The sequence below is a fragment of the Oncorhynchus keta genome, chromosome 27, assembly GCF_023373465.1.
Source record: "Oncorhynchus keta strain PuntledgeMale-10-30-2019 chromosome 27, Oket_V2, whole genome shotgun sequence".
In the NCBI taxonomy this organism is placed as follows: Eukaryota; Metazoa; Chordata; class Actinopteri; order Salmoniformes; family Salmonidae; genus Oncorhynchus; species Oncorhynchus keta.
This window is the reverse complement of record NC_068447.1, coordinates 30,037,234-30,059,453: the sequence shown is the minus strand read 5'-3', so window position 1 is coordinate 30,059,453 and position 22,220 is coordinate 30,037,234. Positions and strand designations below refer to the sequence as shown.

The 22,220-nt window shown below is 44.2% G+C and overlaps 1 protein-coding gene across 7 annotated transcripts in view; it reads right to left on the bottom strand.

Moving 5' to 3' along the window:
- Positions 1-22,058, bottom strand: part of LOC118359760 (plasma membrane calcium-transporting ATPase 3-like) — a 34,408-nt gene extending 12,350 nt beyond the window's left edge. For 3 of the 7 annotated variants that reach the window (XM_035738445.1, XM_035738448.1, XM_035738450.2), the window contains exons 1-20: positions 21,594-22,058; positions 18,847-19,507; positions 16,992-17,189; positions 16,545-16,802; positions 16,125-16,250; positions 12,616-12,747; positions 9,446-9,496; positions 9,068-9,106; positions 8,504-8,665; positions 8,104-8,318; positions 7,512-7,754; positions 6,948-7,189; positions 6,273-6,507; positions 5,529-5,708; positions 5,289-5,376; positions 5,079-5,185; positions 4,571-4,762; positions 3,119-3,332; positions 1,247-1,458; positions 737-844 (exon numbers count right to left, since the gene is read on the bottom strand). In XM_035738445.1, the coding sequence (XP_035594338.1) occupies positions 737-844; positions 1,247-1,458; positions 3,119-3,332; positions 4,571-4,762; positions 5,079-5,185; positions 5,289-5,376; positions 5,529-5,708; positions 6,273-6,507; positions 6,948-7,189; positions 7,512-7,754; positions 8,104-8,318; positions 8,504-8,665; positions 9,068-9,106; positions 9,446-9,496; positions 12,616-12,747; positions 16,125-16,250; positions 16,545-16,802; positions 16,992-17,189; positions 18,847-19,063 (3,219 nt within the window). In that variant the 5' untranslated portion in view covers positions 19,064-19,507; positions 21,594-22,058. The remainder of the gene's footprint in view (positions 1-736; positions 845-1,246; positions 1,459-3,118; positions 3,333-4,570; positions 4,763-5,078; positions 5,186-5,288; positions 5,377-5,528; positions 5,709-6,272; positions 6,508-6,947; positions 7,190-7,511; positions 7,755-8,103; positions 8,319-8,503; positions 8,666-9,067; positions 9,107-9,445; positions 9,497-12,615; positions 12,748-16,124; positions 16,251-16,544; positions 16,803-16,991; positions 17,190-18,846; positions 19,508-21,593) is intronic. The other 4 variants (XM_035738447.1, XM_035738449.1, XM_035738451.2 and 1 more) reach the window with 2 other exon arrangements.
- Positions 22,059-22,220: the final 162 nt, after the last annotated feature.

Here is a 22,220-nt window from a genome sequence, read left to right as displayed (position 1 = left end):
ACACAACTTAAAACAAAGGGTTTCGGTCTGGTGGGTCTTACATGCTGACCAAACGTCTGCGTACGCCATCGTGCGCATGTTGATTTTGTCCACCCACACCTGACATGATCAGGACACGCAGGTTGAAATGTCAAAACAAACTCTGAACCAACTATATTCATTTGGAGACAGGTTGAAAAGCATTAAACATGTATGGCAATTTAGCTAGCTAGCTTGCTTTTGCTAGCTAATTTGTCCTGGGATATAAACATTGGGTTGTTATTTTACCTGAAATGCACAAGGTCCTCTACTCCAACAATTAATCTATAGATGAAAGGGTAAACCGAGTTCATTTCTAGTAATCTCTCCTCCTTCAGGCTTCTTCTTATTCTTTGGACTTTATATGGCGGTTGGCATCCAAATTTAAGGTGCATTACCACTACCAACTGGACTGGAGTGGGAACCTCAGTTCGTCTTTCAATCACCCACATGGGTATAGGCTCCTAAAAACCAATTAGGAGACGGGAGAGGCAGGACTTGCGTGTCCTGATCGCGTCTGGTGTGGGTGGACAAAATCAACATGCGTGCAGTCTGGTCAGCATGTTAGGCAGTCCTTCTTGTGTAAAAGCCAACTAAAGACTAGGTTATGGATATGTGGGTTTGTCTGTGTCAAAGACCTTAATTAGTTCTTGACACAAAACCACTGTAGAACCACAGTTTGGGTAACACATTTACACATGAACTCCAGCATAAGTACCTGTCCCCACAGCAGCTCTCCTACTCCCACGAGCAAACACCACAGCCACTGCTCCACATTGAGCGGTGTGCAGCTGAAAGGTTTCCCCCCAAACTGCACAATCACAAACTGTACAGAACAAGACACAGGATGAGAGAGATTTGATCCCAAAAAGTGGTTGCCATTGGTTAGCACAACATATCCTGTGCGACAATAATTAAGTAGTAATGATTATTAGGTACAGTATATGACATGGTTGAATAACATTACTAGTATTGCTATAATGTAAAGCAAGGATGGGCAACTGGCGGCTAGTGGGCCGCATGCTCACCTTTTGAAAGCCCTCGGAACTCATGCGGGGTCTGAATTTACTGTTGCGAGTTAGAATAGCAGAGGGGTATGGATGTGGGCACGTAGACCTGTGAGCAACTACAGACCCTCGTGATGAGTTCAGATTTTTTGTGGTCCTCACCCCCATCAAAGTTGCCCATCCCTGAACGTATAAGAAGGAAACGCTTATGGTCCTCTTACCTGCATTAAAAAAGTCCCCAGCACGATACTGCAGAAAATAGGGTTGTGGAATATGCCGTCAAAAACATTCCTTTCACCGTGGATCTTACGGGCATTGATCTCGTTGAACAGTTGCATGAGCACAAAGGTGTTGAAGATGATCGTGTAGTGCTCGGAGGGGGGAGAGTGCAGAGGGGCGTTGCGTCCACTATCAATGTTGAAAATCTTCTCTCCTGAGATGGAGAGGAACACAAAAAAGATAAGTGGACAATATAGTCACATGTAGTTAAAGATATACTTCCTACTTCCAAGCAAAGGTATACTAAATGATCATGTAAAATGCTACAAGCTAAATAGAGCACTACAGTTCCATGACTGCTTTTCCTCAATGTTTTTGTCCCTCACTATTGCCTTTTCTTACACCCTCCCTTCCTCTTCCCCCACCTCCAGCCTCCGTCCCTCCTCCCATCTCCAGCCTCCGTCCCTCCTCCCATCTCCAGCCTCCGTCCCTCCTCCTATCTCCAGCCTCCGTCCCTCCTCCCATCTCCAGCCTCCGTCCCTCCTCCCATCTCCAGCCTCCAGTCTCCGTCCCTCCTCCCATCTCCAGTCTCCGTCCCTCCTCCCATCTCCAGCCTCCGTCCCTCCTCCCATCTCCAGCCTCCGTCCCTCCCATCTCCAGTCTCTGTCCCTCCTCCCATCTCCAGTCTATGTCCCTCCTCCCAACTCCAGTCTCCATCCCTCCTCCCATCTCCAGTCTCCGTCCCTCCTCCCATCTCCAGTCTCCATCCCTCCTCCCATCTCCAGTCTCCATCCCTCCTCCCATCTCCAGTCTCCATCCCTCCTCCCATCTCCCATCTCCAGTCTCCATCCCCCCTCCCATCTCCAGTCTCCGTCCCTCCTCCCATCTCCAGTCTCCGTCTCTCCTCCCATTTCCAGCCTCTGTCCCTCCTCCCATCTCCAGCCTCCGTCTCTCCTCCCATCTCCAGCCTCCATCCCTCCTCCCATCTCCAGCCTCCATCCCTCCTCCCATCTCCAGTCTCCATCCCTCCTCCCATCTCCAGCCTCTATCCCTCCTCCCATCTCCAGCCTCTATCCCTCCTCCCATCTCCAGCCTCCATCCCTCCTCCCATCTCCAGTCTCTGTCCCTCCTCCCATCTCCAGTCTCTGTCCCTCCTCCCATTTCTGGTCTCTGTCCCTCCTCCCATCTCCAGTCTCCATCCCTCCTCCCATCTCCAGTCTCCATCCCTTCTCCCATCTCCAGCCTCTATCCCTCCTCCCATCTCCAGCCTCCATCCCTCCTCCCATCTCCAGTCTCTGTCCCTCCTCCCATCTTCAGTCTCTGTCCCTCCTCCCATTTCTGGTCTCTGTCCCTCCTCCCATCTCCCGTCTCCATCCCTCCTCCCATCTCCAGTCTCCATCCCTCCGCCCATCTCCGGTCTCTGTCCCTCCTCCCATCTCCAGTCTCCGTCCCTCCTCTCATCTCCAGTCTCCGTTCCTACTCCAGTCTCCGTCCCTCCTCCCATCTCAAGTCTCCGTCCCTTCTCCCATCTCCAGCCTCTGTCCATCCTCCCATCTCCAGTCTCCGTCCCTCCCATCTCCAGTCTCTGTCCCTCCTCCCATCTCCAGCCTCCATCCCTCCTCCCATCTCATCCCTCCTCCCATCTCATCCCTCCTCCCATCTCCAGTCTCCATACCTCCTCCCATCTCCATCCTCCATCCCTCCTCCCATCTCCAGTGTCATCCCTCCTCCCATCTCCAGTCTCATCCCTCCTCCCATCTCCAGTCTCATCCCTTCTCCCATCTCCAGTCTCCATCCCTCCTCCCATCTCCACCTGTAGGCCCCTACCCTCCCCCTAGTCTCCAGTCTCCCACCTCCTCCTCCCCTGTACGTACCTGCGAACAGCAGGGTGAAGATGATGGTGAGCTGGTAGATGGCGTGGCCCAGGATGTTCTTCATCATGGTCCGGGAGATGAGGGGGTTGTTGCGGCCGTAAGGCTTCCTCAGGAGCAGGGACTCAGTGGGTGGTTCGGTGGCTAGGGCCAGGGATGCAAAAGTGTCCATGATCAGGTTCACCCATAACATCTGGACAGCCTTCAAGGGAGAGTCCTGTAGGGGGGAGAGAGAGGGAGGGGGTATGGAGAAGAGAGGGAGGTAGAGGGAGAGAAAGAGGCAGAGAGAGGGGAGGAGGCAGGCAGAGAGAGGGAGGTAACAAGGAGAGAGGCAGAGAGGTAAAAAGGGAGAGAGGTAGGGAGAGATCATTTAGCTTTAAAGCTTGTTTGGGATGTCCGTAGACCGTTACCTACACTACCGTTCAAAAGTTTGGGGTCATCGCAAAACACCAGTCTCAACGTCAACAGTGAAGAGGATGCTGGCCTTCTAGGCAGAGTTCCTCTGTCCAGTGTCTGTGTTCTTTTGCCCATCTTAATATTTTATTTTTATTGGCCAGCCTGAGATACGGATTTTTCTTCGCAACTCTGCCTAGAAGCCCAGCATCCTGGAGTCGCCTCTTCACTGTTGACGTTGAGACTGGTGTTTTGCGGGTACTATTTATTGAAGCTGCCAGTTGAGCACTTGTGAGGCATCTGTTTCTCAATTTAGACTCTCCAATATACTTGTCCTCTTGCTCAGTTGTGCACTGGGGCCTCCCACTCCTCTTTCTATTCTGGTTAGAGCCAGTTTGCACTGTCCTTTGAAAGAAGTAGTACACAGCGTTGTACGAGATCTTCAGTTTCTTGGCAATTTCTCGCATGGAATAGCCTTCATTTCTCAGAACAAGAATAGACTGACGAGTTTCAGAAGAAAGGTCTTTGTTTCTCTTCATTTTGAGCCTGTAATCAAACCCACAAATGCTGATGCTCCAGATACTCAACTAGTCTAAAAAAGGCCAGTTGTATTGCTTATTTAATCAGAACAACAGTTTTCAGCTGTGCTAACATAATTGCAAAAGGGTTTTCTAATGATCAATTAGCCTTTTAACATTATAAACTTGGATTAGCTAACACAATGTGCCATTGGAACACAGGAGTGATGGTTGCTGATAATGGGCCTCTGTACGCCTACGTAGATATTCCATAAATCTGCCGTTTCCAGCTACAATAGTAATTTACAACATTAACAATGTCTACACTGTATTTTGGATCAATTTGATGTTATTTAATGGACAAAAAATTAGCTTTTCTTTCAAAAACAAGGAAATGTATAAGTGACCCCAAACTTTTGAACAGTAGTGTATATCTTTGACCATTTCCTAGTGAGTTACTTACAGTAAGTGGTCCATTTGTAATTTACACAACAGTGAATTGTGGTGTGGTGTGGAGTGCGAGAGTCAGAGATGGAGTGAGTACCTGTGTGATACAGGCGCCGGTGAAGGCCACGATGACAGCCACCACGTTGACAGTGAGCTGGAACTGGAGGAACTTGGAGATGCTGTCATAGACGTTGCGGCCCCACATGACCGCCTTCACAATGCTAGAGAAGTTGTCATCAGTCAGGATGATGTCAGAGGCTTCCTTGGCTACATCAGTACCAGCGATGCCCTACACAGAGCCACAAAAAAAAGAGCCACTTTAAATGTACACTGTTTTGAAAAGTATTCACAGGTCTCACATTAAAAAACAATACATGTCAGTAATACCTACTTATGTGTATGATAGTTACATAGTAGTAGTGTACTGTAAGTACTAATGTAACAATACTAAAGTACATACCATGCCTATGTAACTATATTGTAAATACATAGGGTACATTTAGTGAAATGTAGCGTTAAGTATGGGATTTAATATCTCCCTAAATGTACTAAAATTACTAAAGATGTGTGTCATCATCATCATCATCATCATTTACATGACTCACCATGGCAAAGCCAACATCGGCCTTCTTCAGGGCAGGTCCGTCGTTTGTCCCGTCCCCTGTCACTGCCACTACCTGCCGCTGCTCCAGTACAGTGCTGTCTATGATGCCTGCAGGAAGAGAAAGTTATCATTGGAAATGATACAGCTGCATGGTTTACCATCTGTTTACAAAAATAGTACTGTAGCTTTGAGTGGAGTGTCTCTGACCCACCTTTGACCAGTGTATGTTTGTCTGTAGGTGAAGACCTAGCCAGAACTCTTAGTTTGGGCCAAACCTTATCAATGCGCTCCTGCTCAACCTGTAAGAAATAAAGATTGTATTATAGGGGTATCCACAGAAATGGTTTAGTCTTGTAACACTGAGTTATTGAAGCTAATGAATAGAGTCAGGGCACTTGCATTTTTTTGTCAGTAAAAGAATATCAAACAACACAAGAATGATGAACTCTACCTCTCCTTTCTCATTTCTGATTCGTCGGTTGAATTCCTTTCCGTCTATGCACAGGAAGTCATCCCCAGGCTGGATGATGCCACACTTGGCAGCGATGGCGCGTGCTGTGTTGATGTTGTCACCTGTCACCATACGCACGGTGATACCTGCCCGCTGGCATTTCTTGATAGCATCTGGGACCTGGTTAGAAAAGACACCAGAGTTTTGCTAAAGCCTTGGCACACCCTCTTACTTGCTGATGTACATGATACTACAGATAAATGATTGAATATTTACTAAACCTACAACTATAACAAAACCTATCATTTGGAAACCCAGAATTAAAATCTTGCAACATTGTGAGTTGTCAAAATGATCAGTGACAAAAAATCAAGGTACTGGAACAATGTTCCTTGTTAGTTGTCGCATTCCAGTCTGTTGACAGACACTACGGTGCCATTTATGTTATGTGCGTCTGTCCATGAGAGATTACAATACCTATAACTATATACCTACAGCATAACAAAATCTGTTGTGTCATCGTACTGTGCCAACCCTTCCATAAGGGCAAGCTTCTCCCCACTCTAATCCTAGGTGTTTACAAGTTCTTATTTAGACATTTTTCAACAGAATTATCCACTTGAAATGAAGAGCAAGTAACAGGCAATTGTCATCCCTGTGGAAAAACTCCACTCCAAATCTACCTACATCTGTGAAAACAAATGCACCCCAATAGAGAATCCCTCTGCGTAAGTTCTTGGTTACCTCTGGGCGGACAGGGTCCTCGATCCCCACCACTGTGATACAGATGAGGTCACTGACGATGCCAGCCTCGTTCTCCCAGTCGGGCTCAGGGCTGGCCGGCAGGTCCTTGTAGGCCACGCAGATGGTGCGCAGGCCGTCGCAGGCCATGGGCTCGATCACCTTCTTCACCATCTCATCCCTGTCCCGCGGGCGGAACCCTCGTGGATCGCCACCACCAGCCATGATAGAGGAGCATCTGACAGACAGAGAGTCAGGACACAGATGCTCTGTATGTTAGGGCACCATATTCATGTTTGTCATTTTGTTTTGATCATCAATTCTCATTCAAGGCCCACTTTATCTTGAGGCCCCTACCACCCCTTTCTCTATCAAAGCTGTAGCCTCTATCAAACCCAACTTTGGGCTTTATTCAATCCGTATTGCGGAAGTTCCGCATTACAGCGTGATTTAAATTTAAAGGCAATGTTCTGACGTTAGATACTGCATTCACGGTAAATGCTGCATATGCTGGGCTCAATCGGAATCTACCTTTACAATTCTATCAAGCTTCAGCAGTAGGGATTGAATAGAGCCCTTTATTTGTATGCCTGATTCACAGGGAAACTACTTTTCCTACTTGTCATGACAAGGCAGACAGACAAGGCAGGCCATCTCCAGCCTGAATGTCTTACTCACTTCTTGAGCAGGATCTCAGAGGCCCCCTTGCTGTAGAGGCGGAAGGATCCATCAGGCAGCTGCACCACTGTGCTCATGGACTTGCGCACAGAGTTGAAGGTGTAGACCTTGTAGAGCTTCTCCTCAGGGATCTGTTCCCTCACAGGGGCATAGTCCCTCTTCAGGTCCAGGATGAAGCCAAGTAGGGCACACTCTGTCTTGTTGCCCACCTGCTTGGGTAGGCCTCCCTCCTTATCCGGGGGCTAAAAGATGAAGATACCATGTTTTTGCTCAATACGTGTGGAGGAAAAAGACAGAATAGGAGACTGGGCAAAACGCACATTTGTATGTAAATTTGTATGTAAATTCTGAATTCTATGAATGGTTTATATATGTTGGGTTAACATGAACAAAATACATTTCCATCCAAATGGCCAATAAAGATGTAAATGTCTTAGTTAACCAGAAAATAACCAGAAGAGATAAAGTTGTGTCCCTTTACCATTCCGCATTGCAGACATTAAAATGTGGGAGCATTCAACTATGTGCAAGTATCTATCGATCTTTCCTAATCCACCCTCTCACCATAATCTTGGAGGTGTAGGCGCTGTTGACAGCTATGGCATTGACGAGCGTGTCCAGCACTTTAGGATTCATCTGGTCAGGGTGTGGGACCTTGTGGAAGTGCTGGTCGCCCGCGTAGGCCTGCACCACGGTCATGCGGTTGGTAGTGAGGGTGCCTGTCTTGTCGGAGCAGATGGCCGTGGCATTGCCCATGGTCTCACAGGCATCCAGGTGGCGCACCAAGTTATTGTCCTTCATCATTTTCTACAGGGAAGGAGGAGGAAACAGACGGAGATGGATCTTACTGTTAGGCCTCCACCTGAGAAACTACAATACAATTCAGCTGCATGTACAATATATAGTATAGTGTAATTGTGCCTTGATTTTGCCATATGGGGGATATTCGAGCAAAAACACGATTTAACATGATTGTCACATAATGTCTACAGCAGCGCACACGCAGACAAGCACTTATGCACGCACACACACACACACACACACACACACACACACACACACACACACACACACACACACACACACACACACACACACACACACACACACACACACACACACACACACACACACACACACAGTTTATTACCCTTACCTTGACAGAGTAGGCCAGTGATATAGTAACAGCCAGTGGCAGCCCCTCAGGCACAGCCACCACCAGCACTGTGACGCCGATGATGAAGAACTTGACAAAGTACTGCACATAGACGGGGGTACACTCAGTGAGCCACTCCCGGCCCTGCACCACAAAGGTCTCAATCACAAAGTACATCACCAGGATGATCACTGTGATGGCTGACATGACCAGACCTGAGGAAGAGGACAGACAGACACACAGACATGGCTACTTAGATCAAAGAACAATGTGAAGAGTTTGTCGGTAGTAGAGTATGCACTGCTAGCCAACCTTGTGCATACACAGGTCAAGTCAGAGTGAACAAGCAGGCCAGCAAAAAATTGATTATGAATGCTGAACGTTTAGAATCAGCCCTCACCTGCCTTCCCGATCTGCACGGCCAGTTTAGTGAGTTTGCCCTGGAGCACAGACTTCTCTTTTTTAGGCACGTTGCCCTTTTTCTTCTCCGCTTCCACCTCCCCACCTTCAGCGCTCTTCAGGGGCTGCATCTCCATGGCAACAGCCTCATCCTGTTTCTTGGCTAAGGTTGGGGGTTGTCACAAAGTTAGGGAGTGGTTAGGATGGTTAGAGAAAAGCCAAGAGGTCTAGTGGGCGTTATCGGCACAAAATGGCTGCCATGCTTCCCCCAGGTGGGTTCTACAGCTACAGTATGCAACTGTAACAGAATGTAAAGCACTTATGATACCTAATGAGGCCTGTAAACATACAACCCGTTATTATCAAACGTACAGGTAATGTGTTTTCAACATAAATCAAGATATTGCTTCCATCTTATTTGAGAAGTAAAATGTTTTAAAATATTTTGTATAAATTATTACCTCATGCCATCTGTTGTTTGCATAGTTCCCCAAAGGATTTACATAAAGTAGCCTACGTGAAATTATGGATGATTCCTCTGCTTTGGAATCCCCCCGTTTCTTACCTTTGTTCTGATTGTTTTCCAGTGTCCCGTCTTGCTTGCCTGAGATTAGGCGAGAGAGAGAGAAATATCTAGACTGATACAGCTGAATGTGACAGACATATTGCTGCATGGGAGGCAAACATTGCTCCCATTTTAACCCCCCTAAAGGAGTAAAAATCGAATGGGAAAATGAATAGACAAAATGAAAGTGACAGAAACGTGTGAAGAAATCGCAACTACTTATATAAACATGTTAAACTTACTTTTCAAAATATTTTACAGTTTGTTATTTTTTTTTCCAATTACATTAGGGGTCCACAATGTCCCATGGGAGTCCCATGGAATATCTCTAGCAAACCCCTTCACCAATCTAACTAGTCTAGTAGGGGAAACACCTACCATTCGTGATGCTGATCTGTTTTGCTTCGACTGCAGGGGTATTATTGCCCTCTGATGAGATAGTGGTTTGGGATTTGAGATAGGGACAGGGACAATAAGAGATTTTATCAAATTAAGAGACAAAAACAATCAAAACAGTAAAAAGGATGAGCAACAGAAACAACAAACAAGGAATGAAAAAAAATGAATGTATGAGACCTCAGGAGCAGCAAATAAGTAAACCATTGCATCATGTCTCTCTGTGGTCTTCATTGTGAAGCTTTGTCCTAACCAGAGGCTTCCCCCTCTGTGTAACCCCATCCCCATCTTGCTCTCCCTCTGTGTAACCCTATCCCCATCTTGCTCTCCCTCTGTGTAACCCCATCCCCATCTTGCTCTCCCTCTGTGTAACCCTATCCCCATCTTGCTCTCCCTCTGTGTAACCCCATCCCCATCTTGCTCTCCCTCTGTGTAACCCTATCCCCATCTTGCTCTCCCTCTGTGTAACCCCATCCCCATGTTGCTCTCCCTCTGTGTAACCCCATCCCCATCTTGCTCTCCCTCTGTGTAACCCCATCCCCATCTTGCTCTCCCTCTGTGTAACCCCATCCCCATCTTGCTCTCCCTCTGTGTAACCCCATCCCCATCTTGCTCTCCCTCTGTGTAACCCCATCCCCATCTTGCTCTCCCTCTGTGTAACCCCATCCCCATCTTGCTCTCCCTCTGTGTAACCCCATCCCCATCTTGCTCCCCCTCTGTGTAACCCCATCCCCATATTGCTCTCCCTCTGTGTAACCCCATCCCCATCGTGCTCTCCCTCTGTGTAACCCCATCCCCATCTTGCTCTCCCTCTGTGTAACCCCATCCCCATCTTGCTCCCCCTCTGTATAACCCCATCCCCATCTTGCTCTCCCTCTGTGTAACTCCACCCCATCTTGCTCTCCCTCTGTGTAACCCCATCCCCATCTTGCTCTCCCTCTTTCCATTCAAGTATTGATTGCTTTGCAGACTCCTATGCTTTTAGATATAATTATTAAGCAGCTAGCTACCACTCTTCATATCAAGGAGAGGGAGACAGGGAGAAAAGACTCTGCCCATGTACTGTAAATGCACACTGTACAGTTCAGAGATGCTCTGCTCTCTCTTTCTCATAAGCAGAAGGAACATCAGGCCTTGAATGACACAGCTTAATGGAGCATCTCTTCAATACACCTACTGAAACTGCCAATGCATGATACTTATATACAGTACATATGTCTGTGTATATATAGTATAAGAAACAGACATTGTGAGTCAATCATATGTAAATACATCCATGTATATATGAAAAGTTCATTTCCAAAACGTTATATGCACACATTTGTGTTTTTTCATCAGAAGTGAATGCTTATGGATGTGTAAAATATCACTGGTCTCATATTTTGGTTTATATATTTTAGATGTGTATTAAAATTAGTTTAGTTGCAAAACGATATACAATTGAAGTTGGAAGTTTACATACACTTAGGTTGGAATCATTAAAACTTGTTTTTCAACCACTCCACAAAGTTCTTGTTAACAAACTATAGTTTTGGCAAGTCGGTTAGGACATCTAGTTTCTACAAAAAATTGTGGACCTCCACAAGTCTCTTTCATCCTTGGGAGCAATTTCCAAACACCTGAAGGTACCACGTTCATCTGTACAAACAATAGTACGCAGACTAAAGCCAGACTACAGTTTGCAACTGCACATGCAGAAATGTCCTCTGGTCCGATGAAAAAAAAACTGTTTGGCCATAATGACAATCGTTATGTTTGGAGGAAAAAGGGGGAGGCTTGCAAGCCGAAGAACACCATCCCAACCGTGAAGCACGGGGGTGGCAGCATCATGTTGTGCGGGAGCTTTGCTGCAGGAGGGACTGGTGCACTTCACAAAATAGATGGCATCATGAGACAGGAAAATTATGTGGCTATATTGAAGAAACATCTCAAGACAGTCAGGAAGTTAAAGCTTGGTCGGAAATGGTTCTTCCAAATGGACAATGACCTCAAGCATACTTCCAAAGTTGTGACAAAAGGGCTTAAAGCCAACAAAGTCAAGGTATTGGAGTGGCCATCACAAATCCCTGACATCAATCCTATAGACATTTTGTGGGCAGAACTGAAAAAGCGTGTGCGAGCAAGGAGGCCTGCAAACCTGACTCAGTTACACCAGCTCTGTCAGGAGGAATGGGCCAAAATTTGCCTAACTTATTGTGGGAGGCTTGTGGAAGCCTACCCGAAACGTTTGACCCAAGTTAAGCAATTGAAAGACAATGCTACCAAATACTAATTGAGTGTATGTAAACTTCTGACCCACTGGGAATGTGATGAAAGAAATAAAAGCTGAAATAAATCATTCTCTCTACTATTATTCTGACATTTCACATTCTTAAAATAAAGTGGTGATCCTAACTGACCTAAGACAGGGAATTATTACTAGGATTAAATGTCAGGAATTGTTTAAAAAAAACTGAGTTTAAATGTATTTGGCTAAGGTGTATTTAAACTTCCGACTTCAACTGTATATCCATTGTTTAGCTGGAATGGATTGTTCATATCCTGTATAATTAACATATAAATTCAACTCATCATAAATCTAGCCTGAGGCTATAGTCTTTGGTTAGAGTTAGGCCTCGTCCCAAATGGCACCCTATTCCCTATATAGCGCAGTACTTTTGACAAGAACACAGATCTCGTATTACTGTATTGATACAGTTTCAAAGATATAACAAAAAATGTATGTCACAAATGTATCATTTGTACAGTTGTAATTATTGTCACATTTGACTGTGCAAAACCTTGCACTGCTACTTTTGTCTCTGAGAGAGAGGAGGATATATCTAATTTTGCAACAAAATGTGATTGTCTCTCTGAAATAAAACCATCAATTGATAGATTTTTTAACAAATACCTGTCTGTCATTGAACATGTCATGATTAGATATGGAAAAAAACACACCAATCACTTTCAATAAGTTCTTAAAAAAAGCTCATTTACTAACATTTCTGAAAATGGATATATAGCGTTTTGGAACTAAACTCTTCATATCCATTTTAAGCATCCCTGGTATATGTATTGTGTTTCAAATATACTGTATTTGCTTCATACTCACAAAAATTATACCGAACGTCTTAATGACATTACACCTTCAGCCTGTCTTATTATCTTACCTTTCTTGTCTTTCTTCTCATCCTCCCCCTCCCCCTCTCCAGCTCCCAGTAGAGTGAAGATGATTCCAGTTTGAGAGTTGATCCCCACAGCAGTAACTAGCATCTTTCCTGAGCCTTCCATCACATGAGTTCCTAAAGGGATACAAAGATGAAATTCCTAAATAGACATGGGAATAACCCTTCACTTTTCCCACATTTTTTTTACGTTGCAGCCTTATTATAAAAGTTATTAAATTATTTGTTTGTTTTTCCCTCAGCAATCTACACACCCCATAATGAGAAAGAAAAAACAGGTTTTTAGAAATCTGTGCCAATTTTTGAAGAAAAAACCCCCCGGAAACATCACATTTACATAAGCATTCAGAACCTTTACTCAGTACTTTTTTGAAGGACCTTTGCCAGCGATTACAGCCTCGAGTCTTCTTCGGTATGACGCTACAAGCTTGACACACCTGTATTTGGGGAGTTTCTCCCATTCTTCTCTGCAGATCCTCTCAAGCTCTGTCAGGTTGGATGGGGAGCATCGCTGCACAGCTATTTTCAGGTCTCTCCAGAGATGTTTGATCGGGTTCAAGTCTGGGCTCTGGCTGGGCCACTCAAGGACATTCAGAGACTTGTCTGAAGTCACTCCATTTGCTTTGTCATTATGGGGTATTGTGCTTAGATTGATGAGGGGAAAAAATTATTTAATACATTTTAGAATAAGGCTGTAACATAACAAAATGTGTAAAAAGTGAAGAGGTCTGAATACTTCCGAATGCACTGTATTAATCATGTCGCACCTCAAACAGAAGGGAGAATTTCCATTAATATTGTTTGCAATCAATATGCTGTTCAAAGAAGGTTATTGTGGAAAAATCTGTGTTTATTTCTATGATGTAGACATAGTGGACTGCTAAGTTCACATTACACAGTGACGTCATCTTCGCTGAGACCTAAAAGCCAATTCTCATTCCTGGAGTTACAAGCTCGACTCTTGTTCTAGCGTTTTGAATGGTTGGCTTGAGTGTGGTGTGCAGTTGGGAAGGCAGGTTGGAATCCAGAGGCAACGCAGAATTACACTCACCAATTACACTCTGGAGCTACTGCAGTTTGTGTTTTTAATCACTGAGTAAGGTCACTTTCCTCTGTTTCGCCTACTGACCGGTGATCTAATTACTTTTGTACAGCAGAGCTCCATTATGTTCCCATTAATTAAAATACTTTATCACAAGAGACCAGGAGTTGTTCAATAACAGTGTTCACACTGCCTAATACCAGGGAGTGGAATAGCTCAGAATACTGCTAAATATGTTTGATGTTGATGATTGCTTACATATGTAATGGCTTGGGACTGTTATGAACTTGTGCACTAAACCACAGCATGAAAATGGTTATAACAAGTAAAGTGAATGTATTTTAACTGGAACTGATACATTCTTATCGGCAGACTCAGCAGCCTTGGTTTCTCTAATGATTGCCTCGCCTGGTTCACTAACTACTTCTCAGATAGTGTTCAGTGTGTCAAATTGGAGGGCCTGTTGTCCGGACCTCTGGCAGTCTCTATGGGGGTGCCACAGGGTTCAATTCTCGGTCCGACTCTTTTCTCTGTATACATCAATGATGTCGTTCTTGCTGCTGGTGATTTTTTGATCCACCTCTACACAGACAACACCATTCTGTATACCTCTGGCCCTTCTTTGGACACTGTGTTAACAAACCTCCAGACGAGCTTCAACGCCATAAAACACTCCTTCCGTGGCCTCCAACTGCTCTTAAATGCTAGTAAAACTAAATGCCTGCTCTTCAACCGATCACTGTCCGCACCCGCCCGCCCAACTTGCATCACTACTCTGGACGGTTCTGACTTAGAATATGTGGACAACTGTAAATACCTAGGTGTCTGGCTAGACTGTAAACTCTCCTTCCAGACTCACATTAAGCATCTCCAATCCAAAGTTAAATCTAGAATCGGCTTCCTATTTCGCAAACAAGCCTCCTTCACTCATGCTGCCAAACTTACCCTCGTAAAACTGACTATCCTAACGATCCTTGACTTTGTCATTTACAAATTATCCTCCAACAATCTACTCAGTAAATTGGATGCCGTCTATCACAGTGCCATCCGTTTTGTCATCAAAGCCCCATATATTACCCACCACTGTGGCCTGTATGCTCTCGTTGGCTGGTCCTCGCTACATATTTGTCGCCAAACCCACTGGCTCCAGGTCATCTATAAGTCTTTGCTAGGTATAGCTCCGCCTTATCTCAGCTCACTGGTCACCATAACAACACCCACCCGTAGCACACGCTCCAGTAGGTATATTTCACTGGTCATCCCCAAAGCCACGACCTAAGTTGTCCGCCTTTCCTTCCAGTTCTCTGCTGCCAATGACTGGAAAGAATTGCAAAAATCACTGTAGTTGGAGACTTATATCTCACTCACTAACTTTAAGTGTCAGCTGTTAGAGCAGCATACCGATCACTGCAGCTGTACACAGCCCATCTGCAAATAGTCCATCCAATCAACTACCTACCTCATTGTAAATGAGACCTTGTTCTCAACTGGCCTACCTGGTTAAATAAAGGTGAAATAAATCAAATAAAAAATAAAAAATTCCACAGCATTTACAGAGTTTGCATTCATCCTATGTGTGGTGGCCTAAACATCAAGTGATGTATGAGCACCTCAAGAGGTAAGTGTGACAGATACTGGGAAAAAAAACAATCAATTGTAAGACAAGGGAATTGTGTACATTGATTGATAAAATCACATCATACATATTGCTGAACCTGCAGCTGAATTCTTTCAATATTTGATCTTCTGCACCATCACCAATGTGGATTAGGCTGCTACATCACCATCACAACAGCATGATTCATTTAGATCTCTGCATAGACCTAGCCTGGTGGACCTATGGAGTGAGTAGCAGAGTCCAGTTCCGAGTATCATTATTGGGTAGAGGATGAGTGAGGGTCCCCTGTGGGTCTAATGGATTCATGACCCGGTGCTCAGGATGCTGACCAGGGGCTACAATCTGATTAGCCCTGTCAGGCTCCAGGGAACAGGGAGGAGTCGCTCTCTCACTGGGAGAGGCAATGAGATTTCCCCTCTCGGCACTGCAGCCAGCACACAGAGACACAAAGTCGCCCTCCCCCGCTCCTCTGCCCACTGACAGCACTCATCCTGCAGGCAGAAGCTACTGGCGCCCAACGGTAGTGTAAGTAGTGGCTCTGTTTTGAGTTGCATGTGTCATATCACAGCCAGTAAAAGGGAAGGTTTCAATTTGATAGTATGCTTAAGAGGCAGGTGTCAGCAGCACAACAAACTCCAATCACGGGTCAAAGACTAGTTAGATTGTTTCAACAGCATAGCTAACTAGCTAGCTAGCTTACTAGCTGGTTTACATAATCTACTATCTCTGTGATCAGAGACACACACAAACATACTGCACAGAGGCAAACACCTCTGGCATGGCCTTTTTCTCCCAACTGTAACATGACTACTGTATTATATGCAAACAACTCACCAGACAGCAACATAGGGTCCTTGTCAACAGACTTTTTTACATGGTCAGACTCTCCGGTCAGCGAGCTCTCATCGATCTTCAGGTCGTTGCCCTGTATCAGTATCCCATCAGCAGGCAGGAGATCACCTGTGTGGGAGTGGAAGCAGGAGGAGACAAGGGACCAGAGACTTATAAGGATCTATAAGGAATTATAAGGATCCAAACATCGTTATGACTGCTTAATAGGAATCTACACAAAACCAGATATGTTTAATGTATTATTTATGCATTTATGGTTGAGCTGTTATGAATGTTTGATTCTTAATAGACCTTCGGTAAGATACAGTCAAAGGAACATACAATGCATTATACACAGGTAGCTACATAGATAGTCCAACCAGGTATACTACATCAGGGGACTTCTCCTGATCCTGGACTGACCGTATTTTATTTGGGCCACATCCCCAACCACCATTTCAGCCACAGGGATCTGGATGACGGTGCCATTCCGCACCACGGCAAATCGCTGCTCCTGCTCAATGCGGCTCTGCAGCCCCCGGAACTGCTTCTCCTTGCTCCAGTCGTTAAAGGCCGTCACCAGCACTACGCATACGACAGACAGCAAGATGGCCGCGCCCTCAATCCAGCCAGCCTCCGCCTCGCCCTCGTCCTCTGCACCGGATGCCACATTCCCACACGCTGCAGAGAGAGAGAGAAATAGGAAGAAAGGACTCCGCTCACCTGATGAGTTCCCTTAACTGAGAGAACTGAAAACCTGTGTTAACTCCCATAGCTAATGCCTAGGCTTTAGCTCAGAGGGCTAATTAATGCTTTATTAAGGCATGCGGAAGGCCAAAGTCTGATACCTGGACAGTCAGTCACACCTACCTTCGCTCTCCTCTCCAGGCGGTTGGTAGAAGGACAGTGCGAGGGAGATGATGGCAGCTATCTCTAGGATGATGAGAGTTACATCCTGTAGGGCCTCCCAGACCAGCTCCAGGAACGACTTGGCCTTCTTAGGAGGGATAAAGTTCTGGCCAAACACCTGGCCACGCTTCTCTAGGTCTGATGGGTTGTCCGATAGGCCTAGAGAGGACAGGGAATGCTGCTACTGAACATGGTGCATGGCATCCCTTCATCCACCTCACTGGATTTCATTTAAAACACTATTCGAGGGTATCAGAGTCTTGTGTGAATTCAGTAGGTAAGTGGGTAGTTAAGGAACTGTTGAAGATTACTGTAGAGTGAAACGTTATTTGGATGTTTTATCAGGATGCCTACATACGACCAAACATTTGTCAAATTGCAGGTCTCTGCCATGAATCTGAATCCGTTTCAACAAATCATGCTTCAGAAAATTAGTCTGTAACAGTTCATAATAGGGTTCACATTAGAAACGGGCCAGAAAAAATACTGTTGTCATAAACAGTCATTACATTATATAGGACATGGTCATAGAACTTGAGATAGTTACAGTTTAGGCCATGTTTCTTACAGCCTTGTGTAGGCAATATGACAGAGCATTAAAATAACATGCTTTCAAAATGTCTACATTAGAGCAGACAAAACATGGCATAACCATCTTTCAATTACTTCTGTAAATACATTGCAATAGACTCACTCACATGAATCATATAACAGACATATAAATGTTTGAGTGTTGACACTGGGTGCTGGGTGCTCTTTTAGTAGAATGAGATAGATGGGGTGGGAATGGCACAGATGGCTAAGTCAGTGTGTGTCTGCTTCTCTGTGGGGTGTGTGCTCTGGCACACCCACCTCATGTCCTACCCTGCCAAACATCACCTGCTGCTACTGTCAACCCAGCCATCTCTCTCTCTCTCTCTCTCTCTCTCTCTCTCCCTCTCTCTCTCTCTGTCTCTTTTTCACCCAATCCCATTTGGGGGGTAGTCAAAATGTAGTCGCACTATAACCGAATTCAGAAATTATGTGTGAAACAGTCTGGTGATAAAAAGACACGTGAGTCGGAACATTTCAGGGCGATGAGATATGCAAATTAATAATTAATCTGACTCTCTGTGAAAAGTCACATTTTACTCATTCAGACAATATTCTCACAGTTGCCATGGTAATGAAAGGTTCATGAACAAATTCCCCTTCATCTCTCTAACTGAAACAGCCTACATTTATCTCTACTGAATTATAAAAATAGTTTTGTAATCATCATAAAAGTGTGCCGATATTAGAAGTTTGTTGAATCATAGGCGCTTGTATAATTTAACATAATCTAAAAAGTGACAAATTACATAATTTTAAACTATAATGGTGAAAATAAAGCAATACGCTGAAAACATTAACGGCTCATATAGTGGTTTGAACATCTCTCCTCAGGACTATTTTATGTTTGCTGCAGGGGGCCATGATGAATGAGAGGAGGTGTCTGTCTCTCTGCCTCACACCCACCAGATTGCTGATGCTTTTGTAGCTTAGCAACATAACATGAAAGCCTGTTCGGGCAGACTGAGTTGGGAATGCACAAATACAGATAGAAAACCAGGCGGATGAGGACAGTACAAATGAGGACATCTGGTAGAAACCATCTATGCAAACAAAATGGCAGTGGCGCTATAGCATAAAATATCATCAACTGGTTGTTCATAAAAAATCCAGTTGATTTGACCTATTGGTTTGAATTGTATTAGTAAGGTAGACTAATAAAGTGCATTGTATGTTTCCAGTGAAGTATGTCACTGAGAGTGGTGTGTCTGAGTGAGACTCTCACCATCGGCTGGGGAGGTCTTCAGTCTCTGACAGAGGCCCTCTGTGTCCGTGTAGTTCTCCTGGATCTTCTGAATGGCTTCTGCACCTCTCAGCTCCATAAGGTCCCGCAGGTCCTCCAGGGTGGCCCCAAAGTCCCCTGCATTGTTGACCTCTGTTCCCCCTCCACTACCTCGCTTCTTGGGTTTGAACTCCACTGAACTATTGGCTAAGTCCCCCATGATAATGTGTGGTAATAGACGTGTATTGATTCTTCAAAAAACAATGATTCTCTGATGGACTTCTTTGAAAAGGGCCAGGGTAGGCCAGGATAGGCCAGAATAGGCCAGGGTAGGAAATGCTTGACTATGTGATTTTTAGATTAATGTTCCCCCATGCCACTCCCTCCTTTGCCCCTTCTATGATTCTCCATATCAGGGCATGTGTGGAAGAACATTTGGAAATGTTTTTGTTGTGTGATTTGTCGGTGGTTTATTCCACCAAAGACTTTAATCTGGTCTGTCTCACAACCCCAGAAGAGAAAAGAGAATCAAACAAAATGATAAGGGGTATACCAATCCATAGAAACAGATATTTGTAAGGAGAGAAACAGAAAGAAGGGCTCAAGCGTTTGGAGGTGAAGAGAAAGATGCTTTGGCAGGTGCTGTGTAGGATTCACCTAAAGGCTGGAGAAGATGGAGAAGATGGGTTTTGTAGGGAATATTCTTACATCATTAAACCCTATCTAGATGTTGAGTTGTCAACCTTTGCTACAATAAACCCAAGTCTGAAAAGAACTCTCAGATTGTAAGGATTTCAGCGTTTTGACAGGATTTCACTCTATCATAAAAATGTGGTCTATAATTTGCACCAAAGAGAATTATTAATGAGCCAATAGGAGTTGCTGCCATCCCACCCCCTCCCTCACTGGGACACAAATCAAACGAAACAAAAAAACAGATATAATTTATTTATAAAAGGTCTATTGATTTTGAGTTAATTGATTTAGGATGTTATGGCCTCTCTAACTGCTTAGTAGCACGTCTCTGATCAGGGGGACATATTTAACCGCAATGAATGTTCATACTAAAAATAGGAGGAGAAAGGCACTGGGATGAAAACCCATGCAAATATACAATATCTTCATAATGTTATTTATCTATGACTCTAAGTTACATCCTTGAATCTTGGCATCAAATTGTAATCACGATCACGATTTTATAAGTTTTAGGACCTATTCAATGTTTTAGAGGCATTTGCAAATAATCTAAAGGTGTGCATGGAATTATCTGATTATTTTGTCTCCTCATGAATTTTAGAAGCCTTTAGGTAATGCATCAGACCTACACTATTCTGAGTATTGTATAATGACCTTCGCATAATAACCCCTCTCCTCCTGATCTTCAAACAGTGAATTGCATTCCCTTTATGCTATTCCACCCATACTTGCTATATGGGCCCAGGAATCATCAAAATCCCAACAACATTTTTAAGGTTAAACACATTTCCAGAAAATATTTGTTATCACAGTACAGTCTCCAAAACGAGCGTCGTGACGCTCGTATGGAAATAGCCAATCCATGTCTAGAATGGGCTTTTACCAAGGCGACGCGCACAGCCATGATGCTCAGCGATCTGGGATACAGAGGATACTCTCCTCCGAGTGATGCGAGGCGAAAATTGCCTCCATCGTGGCACGAAGGAGTAGGCTTTATTAAGATGTTTTTATATTTCCACAGTATCAAAATGTGAATGGAAACACATGTGTTTATATATCATAACTTTAAAAAATCCTCAATTTCCCTTGAAAGACGGAGCATGTTTTAGTACATTGTCCAAATCCACCATGCCCTTTACTTGTAACCTTCAGATATCAGTGTTAACCTTGGTCTGCACAAAGTCTCTCTTATGTCAGCGATATCCATCCCTTACGATAGAAATGCACACTAAAGTAGGGAAATAACACCTTTCCTTATATTCCTAATTTTTATAATTGTTTTTCCAGAGTTGAATGGGGATATAATGGGCCTAATGTGAATGAGAACATATTTTCGAGGCAACAGATTTCAGACGAATTGCAGCTCATGGAAAATTACGATTGGAACATAGTGTGTTTCTTTATGGTGGGAAAATTATAAAATTTTGCCCGAGTGAATGTGCTACATTTAATCTGTGAGCTGGCCTGCTACAAGGTTATAACCGTGTTGACTGGCTCATTTGCGGACTAATTTATCTCTGTGCACGGATTTGACTCATTCAGACATAAAATAACGGCATACTCATAAAAATCATAGAAGTGACCCGTAGGCCTATACCCTATTCCCAGAATACGCCAAATCGGGATTTTATATATTCCAGATGGCAATGCTGCCCTACTATGAATAATAATCTATTCTTGTTGCACACAACATTAATGTAGCCTACCTAGTCTACTCTGTAATAAATTATAATTGCCTGTAATAACTGACAAATAAATGTTTTATAGCATGTCGTATTGATAAAGGTTACGTAGCCAATTAACTATATTGGATTCATGAATAAATTTTATCTCAGAGCTTACCTGTACCATATTTTGGATGACTGCTATCAATAATAGTGTTCTACCGAGAAAGGTATAGGCTATAATAATAGGCCTAGGTCTAATAAATGGTGCAAATATTCGCCATTTTCACAGGTCACTCCAATATCATGAGACATTTTGATGCCATATTGTCCTTAGTCCACCATAATGATAGACCACCATTGAACTGAGATTTTTTTAAAAATACTCACCCGGCCATGTCCAAGGACGTGAAAGGAGAGTTTCGAAAAACAGGAAATCCAATGTTCTTTACTTTTAAATTCGCTTCATATCCGACAGACAAAAACGTTTGAAGGATGTAGACTGTACCGACGTGATGTTCCATCTGTTGTTTCTGGTCAGGAGATAACAATGTATAGCACGGAATTGTGCAGACGTCTATGTGGAATTCCTCTAATGCGGAATAAAATTATATGATGGAAGGCAGATACTAGCGTGTTTGCATAAATTAACGGTTAAGGACCGCAGGCAGCTATTTGATATTATTACTGTTATTCTGGTCGTTGGTCCCAATTATTCTCGTTGCTGTAATTTTTTCGTCTAATTGATTATACAGCATAAGCTCCAATTGGTGAGCAAGAATTTGGGTCTACATGCTGAAACGATTCCTCGCTTACCGCACTCGTCCTATGATGATGGCAACATTAAAATGGGCTGTTCTATGCGACGGGTAAGAGTGGGAGGGGTGGATGGATGCTGCGACTGCCGAGCTGACGCTCCTAGCTATCCCTCCCTGCAACCCCTCCCCTTGCTCACTCAGACTTTACAACCACGTTAGTCCAGAATATTGGTACTAATATCCCTATATAGACTGTCTG